This window comes from Eurytemora carolleeae, unplaced genomic scaffold (genome assembly GCF_000591075.1).
Source record: "Eurytemora carolleeae unplaced genomic scaffold, Eaff_2.0 scaffold132, whole genome shotgun sequence".
Classification (NCBI taxonomy): Eukaryota; Metazoa; Arthropoda; class Copepoda; order Calanoida; family Temoridae; genus Eurytemora; species Eurytemora carolleeae.
In genome coordinates this window covers 339,866-348,554 of record NW_019396543.1, presented here as the reverse complement: position 1 = coordinate 348,554, position 8,689 = coordinate 339,866, and the positions used below count along the sequence as shown (strand labels likewise).

Below are 8,689 nucleotides of genomic sequence, written 5' to 3'. Positions count from 1 at the left end.
TTAGACGTGCAGCCAAAAAATTGGAAGATTTGAACCAAAAATGAAGGCGGCAGGCCCCCCACCCCACTACTTCAAACATGACATCTCCACCATCCCCTTTTCGCTTTTAAAGTCGGCCCACTCAACTTAGAATCTCAAGGCCATACAAAATTTTAGGCAAATCGTTCTAGGGGTTCCTGTGTTAGTGTGTTATGATCCGAGAAACAAACAGACAGAAACCCAGACAAACAGAGATTACAACTTTTTATATAAAGATATACTTCATTAAGATAACTTGAAATGGTTTATTTTATTTGAATACAATCGCTAAAGTTTTTTCTAAATTGTAATCAATTACTGAAAATATTACACAAATTTTTTTTCGTCATTTTTTTTTAAAAAGTTGACAAGTCAGGGTTTCCATTGTTCTCCTCTTCCTCCTCCACTGGTTTAGATCGGAGAATGTTTGAGCAGGTTCCGCAGATTTTTTTGTATGATTCTCCTGGATTTCTGACACAAACACACGGGTCTTCAACCCCCGCACTACAGACGATTGAAGGACTCCTCTCAGAAAACTTTGAGGGTCTGGATACTGGCTTCAAACACTCTAAAAAAAAGAAAACATTTTCGTAAAAAAATTCAAAGCTTCAGAAACACGACTTTTTCCCTTAAAAGCGAATTTATTACTCACTGAAACTCTTATTTTAAAATTCCTTTCCTTGCAACCTGATCGTGAAAACTTTTTAAACTTTGACAGTAAAACGTATTCCAAATTATCAAAGCTCATAAATATAATGAATTAGAAAGATTAGACTTTTAGACGAGGTATATGTTCCATTCTTCTTCCAGCTTTCCAACAGTCAATACTAATAATAGTTTTAAACGGGGAATTATGAGTTGTTTGCATACCTTCATTTGCATCTAGAAATGACCATTCCTTGTTTAGGTTCTCAATTCTTTGTTTTGCTTTTTTGATAATATTCTTCAAAATTGTGGACGTGTTTGCTGCTTTCATGTCTGGGCCTGTTGTTTTTTTAGCTGAATTAGGTATGAATGCTGCTTCACAAAATCCGCAAAACATTTTATATTTTTTAGACTTTTGTCCCCCAATACAAAAGCATAGTTCCTCTATAGTGTTTTGCTGCTGACAGAGTAAGGACGGATCCTTCTCCGAGAGTTTGGTTTGAATCAAAGGAGGAGAATCACAGGTGTTCTTAGTTTCAAACCACAACTTCTCCTCTGTGTGTGTTATTATCAGAGATGTTAGTTTTTCTTTTAGTTCGTCCTGCTTTACTGCTTTAGTTTTTATCTTTTCATCCTCAATTGTTATGTTATATCTACTCACTTTCTGACGGGTCTTGTTATGAACTTCGTCTTCATCCAGTGTCATGTTATATCTACTCCCTTTCTGACGGGTCTTGTTATGCACTTCTTCGTCTTCATCCATTGTCATGTTATATCTACTCCCTCTTTGGCGGGTCTTGTTATGCACTTCTTCTTCATCCAGTGTCATGTTATATCTACTCCCTTTCTGGCGGGTCTTGTTATGCACTTCTTCTTCATCCAGTGTGATGTTATATCTACTCCCTTTCTGACGGGTCTTGTTATGCACTTCTTCTTCTTCATCCAGTGTTATGTTGTATCTACTCCCTCTCTGACGGGTCTTGTTATGCACTTCTTCATCCATTGTCATGTTATATCTACTCCCTTTCTGACGGGTCTTGTTATGCACTTCTTCTTCTTCATCCAGTGTTATGTTGTATCTACTCCCTCTCTGACGGGTCTTGTTATGCACTTCTTCATCCATTGTCATGTTATATCTACTCCTTTTATTTCCATTTGTCATGTCTTCTTCCATTGCGTTACTTTTGTTTCGTCCAGCAGACGAATTACCTGGTTTTCCTGAGTTTGTTTCTTTAAAATTAAAAGTTTACCCAAAATGGTAATATTTAAAAAAAATGACCTGATATTACTCTCTGCATACTTTAATTTTATAATTATTTAAGCCTAATGTCGTAATTCATTGATTTTTTCCGACGGTCAAATTTTCTAATTCAAATATTTAATGTTTGAATTTTTTAACCAATCATGTAGTAGAGATCAGAGAATTCAAAAATTTAAGTGAAAGATAAGTTTTCAGTTCATTTGATTTTAACCATATCAGATTATACTACTAAAGTATTGTCATTTAATAAAGAAAAGTTGAAAGATTATTTACATAGATTAATTAAAATAACAGATAGGACACTAGATGTCGTCTTTGCAAGATTTCTGTGTGTTACGTTCACAATAACCCCGAGGCAGAAGCCCAAAGGAGTTACGAATAGTCGGCGTAGAACAAGACTGAGAGAGAGCCTGCTCTACGCCGACTATGTTTAACGACTTTGGGCTTCTACCTCAGGTTTATTGTGAACGAAACACACAAAAATCTTGAAAAGACGACATTAAGTGTCCTCTCTGTTATTTCAATTAATCTATGATTATTTAGATATGAGTAATTTGATTTTAAAGAATTCCTTGTGAGATTTGTTTAGCAGACTGGAACAGCCATCCTTTAGGTTCTTCTGTAGTTTGATCAGTGTCAGGACTGGTTGAAGTTCTATCTGAAGCCTTGTTCTATAATCATAATCAATAAAACACCTTTTTAGATACCACTGTAATCCTGCCAGGCTACATTTGCTGCATAATGCATGTTGGAGTGACAGATCTACACTGATTAGTCTGGATTAGTCCAAGCTGGACAGTACAAATCAATTCTTATACGGTACATGTTGTACTGGCTCGAATCGAATACAGTGATCGCCAAAAAACTGATTTCAAATATTAATACAGCGAAAGCCAAAAGTTTTTTAGATTTTTGTACAGTAAACAGTGATAGTGAGAAAACAATTTTTTATTTCTTTTCGTCATAAAATGTCGCTAAATATTTTGTAATTTTTAACTGCGAATTGACTCATAGTAAAAGTTTAGTTTTCATACAAAGCTGGATTCCCAAGTTAGTAAAACATATGTTAAAGGTCACACCCTATTCAAATATCTAAACAATCCCTTTAAACGAAACCTGTGGGTAGATCTTGAATATCTTGTTATTATTTTTCTCCGAAAGAAATTTATTGAGATTAGTCTGAACTTAAAACGTGCTTTTATAGAACACTTGCATTGCTTATACAAATTCCAAGCAAGAGGAACAATTAAATTAAATTATATTATCACATTATATGCTTTATTCATTCGAGCGTTTATCTTCATTTTTTTCTCAGATCAAATCAATTCGGATTTTAATTTCTTTACAGAAGAGTGTCTGAAAAAAAAAACTTTGCAGGGAACAATTTTCATTATATTTTTACAATCAAGGAATCATTGGAAGCTCTATATTTCAGTTAATTTAAAGTGTAATTTTTCTTCCTAAACCCTAAACGTTTTTTTATTTCACAATCACTTCTTAAGTTCCTGGTGACTTTTAGTCGAAAATAAAAAATGTTAAGATTTTTTGCCCAAATGGGTTAGTTCAAATATTTTTAAGAAAAGGAAATGTGGAATATACAGATATCAAAAGCTTTTATCAAGTTTTTATTTTAATTTTGGCTGACAGCTTACAAGTCTTTAAAAAAATCGAAAATCTGTCAATTTTTTCATATTTTCTGAAAAAATGAAAACATGAAATTTGAATAATCGGAAATTTAAAAGAAAACGAGAAATTTTCGACAAATACTCAAAAAAGTACAGGTTGTAAAATAAGAATGAGGTCTTGAAAGAAAGAAAATATCACACCTTGAAATAACTGAAATATAGAGCTTTCTAATGTCAGCTTGAAAACTGTTCCCCATAGAACTCAATACTCCTAATGCAAAGTTCTTTTTGGGACACCCTGTAAATAGGTATTTTTGAGACACCCTGTAAATAGTTTTTTTTTTTGCTTTTCTGTTTGATGATTTGTTGGTCGGTCCCAATACACTTTAAATCCACTAAACCGATTCATTTTTTTAAAACCTTAGATAACGCCAAGGAAAATCAGAAATCATAAATATTCCAACAACAAAAATCCACAACATTTTCTCAGTTTAGTTTTCACGATGTCCGAACAGAACAGGATAAAGTTACAATAAAATCTTTAAAAAGCTAGTTTTGGAAAGACAGCGCAAATCGCCCTGGAAACCTTCTGCAATAAATTTAAGATTTTTACCTTTAAAGCTGTTGAAGCAGATTTAAGCAGAGAACCAAATATACTTTGTAGATTCACGTTTCTTCCTGTAGCAGAGGTGCTATTCATATCTTTATCTTTGCTCTTCATCATTTCTTCATCAAGAGTTTTATTCTTCATTCTTTCTTCATCAAGAGTTTTATTCTTCATTCTTTCTTCATCAAGAGTTTTATTCATCTTCCTTTCTTCATCAAGAGTTTTATTCTTCGTTCTTTCTTCATCAAGAGTTTTATTCCTCATAATTTCTTCATCAAGAGCTTTATTCTTCATTCTTTCTTCATCAAGAGTTTTATTCCTCATAATTTCTTCATCAAGAGTTTTATTAATCTTCCTTTCTTCATCAAGAGTTTTATTCTTCATCCTTTCTTCATCAAGAGTTTTATTCATCTTCCTTTCTTCATCAAGAGTTTTATTCTTCATTCTTTCTTCATCAAGAGTTTTATTCTTCATTCTTCCTTCATCAAGAGTTTTATTCCTCATAATTTCTTCATCAAGAGTTTTATTCTTCATTCTTTCTTCGTCAAGAGTTTTATTCATATTCCTTTCTTCATCAAGCGTTTTATTCTTCATTCTTTCTTCATCAAGAGTTTTATTCTTCATTCTTTCTTCATCAAGAGTTTTATTCCTCATAATTTCTTCATCAAGAGTTTTATTCTTCATTCTTTCTTCGTCAAGAGTTTTATTCATCTTCCTTTCCTCATCCAGAGTTTTATTCTTCATTCTTTCTTCATCAAGAGTTCTATTAATCTTCCTTTCTTCATCAAGAATTTTATTCTTCATTCTTTCTTCATCAAGAGTTTTATTCATCTTCCTTTCCTCATCAAGAGTTTTATTCTTCATTCTTTCTTCATCAAGAGTTCTATTAATCTTCCTTTCTTCATCAAGAGTTTTATTCTTCATATTTCTTCATCAAGAGTTTTATTCCTCATAATTTCTTCATCAAGAGTTTTATTCATGTTCCTTTCTTCATCAAGAGTTTTATTCTTCATCCTTTCTTCATTCAGAGTTTTATTCAGCATTTCTTCATCAAGAGTTTTATTTCTCATAGTTTCTTCATCAAGAGTTTTATTCTTCATAATTTCTTCATCAAAAGTGTTATTCCTCATCATTTCTTCGCCAAGAGTTTTATTTTTTATCCTTTCTTCATCAAGAGTTTTATCGTATGTTAAATTAAATAACTTTCCAAACGAAGGATTTTCCTACAAATGAATGTTTTAAGTTGATGGAAATTCAGTCAAAAAAAAAAACCTTACCTTCAATGAGTCGGTAGCAGACTCTATAAGATTTCCGAATAATTTCTCTAGATTAACACTTATGTTCGGAACTAAAGTTGGATCTTTCTCCGGATAAGATGAACCCAGAAGAGGCACTTTAAGAGGCAAAGATTCATTCTTATCCAGGGTAGCATCCACTGGAGGCAGTTTAGGAGGAAGAGATCCATCCTTGTCCAGGGTATCTGCATGTATTAGAGGCAGTTTAGGAGATCCATCGAGATAAAATCCTTCCTCAGGGTTTTCCTAACAATATTATTAATGAATAATTTGTGTTAAGATCCCTAACCTTGTTTAAGAAATTCTACTTTTTCTCTCCTGCTCTCTTGAACTTCTACCTGAACTTCTACTGGAACTTCTACATGAACTTCTACTTGAATTTCTACCTAAACTTCTACATGGACTTCTACTTGAATTTCTACCTGAACTTCTACTGGAACTTTTACTGGAACTTCTACCTGCACTTCTACCTGAACTTCTACTTGTACTTCTTCCTGAAATTCTACCTGAAATTCTACCTGAATTTCTACTTCAACTTCTACCTGAACTTCTACCTGAATTTCTACTGGCACTTCTTGCTGAAATTCTACCTGGAATTCTACCTAAACTTCAACATGAACTTCTACTTTAACTTCTACAGGACCTTCTACATGAACTTCTACCGTAACTTCTACTGAAACTTCTACCCGAACTTTTACCTGAACTTCTACCTGAACCTCTACCTGAACTTCTACCTGAGCATGAACCATTCCGTAGAGAAGAACAAAAAAACCTAATTGTCTAAAGGATGGCATACTCTGGTATTTATAAATACTGGGAAATCTGAAAATATTTCTTACATAACAAAAATTAAATTTAAAATCAGAAAACTGTTGAATTAATATCGTCTTTGTTCAAGAAATGTCGCGAAGGATTTTGTATTTCGCATTATTTGCAACTGAAATATTTCTTAAATTATTAAGGGCAAATTAGTAAGTCATTTGTAAAATTCCACAATTAAAAAAAATTGAAGACGACAAAAATTGTTTTCAGTTTCTATTGAAGTTTACATATAATGACGTCAACGGTTTCCAAAGTTACACATCCTAAATCTGGACTGATGGGGACATTTTTGTAGAAATATTCAGGGTAACCCACAAAGAATGACACTTCAGAGACGACTGTACGGAATTCAGTCTGTTTTCTTACATTTATGGCTCCCTGTAGCTTTAAACGTGTCAAATTGTCTATTATACAGGTTGTTCCACGAAACATGACAGTTGGTGAATAGTTTTAAATGTCTTTTTCCATATACTGTATTTGATATTTTGCTTAAAAAATCTTTTACTCAAATATATTTTACATTGAAATAAATTTTACTGTATAGTTTTGGTATCAAACAACTTGTTAAAATTTTAAATCATTCATTAACTGTCATGTTTAAACTGTCATGTTTTGTACCTTGAAAAGATTAAAACGACTGTAACAGCACCAAATACACAAAATATGGCTTAAATGTTGTTTTCCTATTCCAGAGTAATATGGTTCGCCCTTTATTATGTAAAAATATCATGTATTTACTGTTATTTTTGTTTAAATACAATTATGTTTGAAACATTTTGTTCATTCTTTTTTAATTAGAAATTTTAGGATTGAATAGAAACACAGAAAAATAGAATACATAGTAAAAATATTACATTTGAATAAGATTTTTGTTTTCAAAAAAAGAGTCACATCGTTTAATTTGTGTTTAAGGTGACAAAAGAAAAAAGGAATACGTTTTTATATCAATTACCGATTCTCATTGATAAATGAAATGAACCGCAAGTTAAGAAGTAATAACAGAAATTGAGGTCCCAGGAAGGGGGGGTTGCTAAATAATAGCCCCCTCTACTCTACTGATTGTAGTTAAACTAATATGGTAAATGTGTGGAGAACTAAATCCAACTATTCGGTTGCTACAAACTTAAAACACTCATCATATATTATTCAAGGGCTCATGAGCTCAGCTAGATTTATATATATATACATATATATACTTATATATGTATATATATATATTTATAGATCTTTTGTTAATTTACAGATTAATAAAATCTTTATTCGATATTTTTTCAGAAATAGATTTTTTAAATCCTCACGAAAGAACTTGCTGTTTAGTTATTAAGCATATAAAACACAATAAATCTTCCTTATAGAAATCTCTTGTTGAAATGTAGGTGGTCGAAGTCTTGTTTTGTGCTGTGACGTTTTTGGACTGCTGAAGAACTAGTTTTTGCGTAACAACAATAACAAAGGCAGCCGATCTAATGTAAACAAACATGAGTTTATTACAGAGACATTTTCAATCAAATTCAAGGTTATCCTGCCCCTCCCCCTAGATGTCTGTTTATTATTTGTGTTATTGTTTACATACTTTATTATTGTTGTTACGCAAAAACTAGTTCTTCAGCAGTCCAAAAACGTTACAGCAAGGTGTACTGAAACCCTATCGCCCCCTTCTATTCAATACTCCTTGTGCGCAATGTACCCTCTACTGAACTTTTGGCCTACTAACTTTCCGACCTATACTGCAATTATATCAGACGTATAGACAGCTGGTTTATTTTCTATGATTTTAGGGTAAGGTTAAAGGAATTAAGACGTTCTAGTGGGTCGAAAGTGCAGCATAGCGGATCCATGGCGTAGGTCAGAAGTGGAGTTTAGCGAATGCGTAGGTCAAATGTAAAAGCAATAAAATATTTAAAACAGTCAATAATGAAGACGACAATTTGTAATGCCTGCAACAATATTTTGAGATTTGTAATCACCGATGTTTTTTGTTAGGGGGAGTTTTATTAATTTTAAATGTTTTTGCATTTAATTATTGTTTTTTTTTAAAGAGAATTCATCAGTATAATATGCAACTGCTTGACGGTGCAATCTGTTCTGAAGTTACGAATTCTGTATTCTGTATGTATAAAATGCCTTATTTTTCACATTAGCTTTATGTCAGGTAAACAGAAGGTACAGGGTGTCCCAAAAAAACATGGGAATTCAGTGACGAATTCGATATCGTCTTTATGAATAATTCTTTGATTTAGTATAGTGATACCTACTGAGAAAGCTGTAATCTGTAAGAGTTTCGTCTGCTATGTTTACATTTTGTTTGTTTATGTTTTGACTGCAACCGGTTGTACTTAGTAAAACAAGAAAATTACAGTATACAAACAGAGTAAACTTGTCCGTATTCACTGTTCATCTTGCGGAGACATTATAG

At 32.4% G+C, this 8,689-nt stretch overlaps 1 protein-coding gene across 7 annotated transcripts; it reads right to left on the bottom strand.

Annotated features, from left to right (window-relative positions):
* Positions 1-299: 299 nt before the first annotated feature.
* On the bottom strand, positions 300-6,293 carry LOC111705203 (dynein heavy chain-like protein PF11_0240). 7 transcript variants are annotated; one of them, XM_023477677.1, is made up of 8 exons: positions 6,174-6,288; positions 5,434-5,697; positions 5,083-5,379; positions 4,163-5,023; positions 2,496-2,595; positions 1,673-1,881; positions 889-1,552; positions 300-586 (listed from the first exon to the last, which is right to left on the bottom strand). In XM_023477677.1, exons 1-8 carry the CDS (start codon positions 6,243-6,245, stop codon positions 375-377), a joined length of 2,679 nt encoding a protein of 892 aa, XP_023333445.1. In that variant the 5' UTR covers positions 6,246-6,288; the 3' UTR covers positions 300-374. The 7 variants fall into 7 exon arrangements, with proteins under 7 accessions (XP_023333445.1, XP_023333446.1, XP_023333447.1 ...); XM_023477678.1 differs by having other exon boundaries at positions 301-586; positions 889-1,672; positions 1,793-1,881; positions 6,174-6,287; XM_023477679.1 differs by having other exon boundaries at positions 301-586; positions 889-1,679; positions 1,800-1,881; positions 6,174-6,287.
* Positions 6,294-8,689: the final 2,396 nt, after the last annotated feature.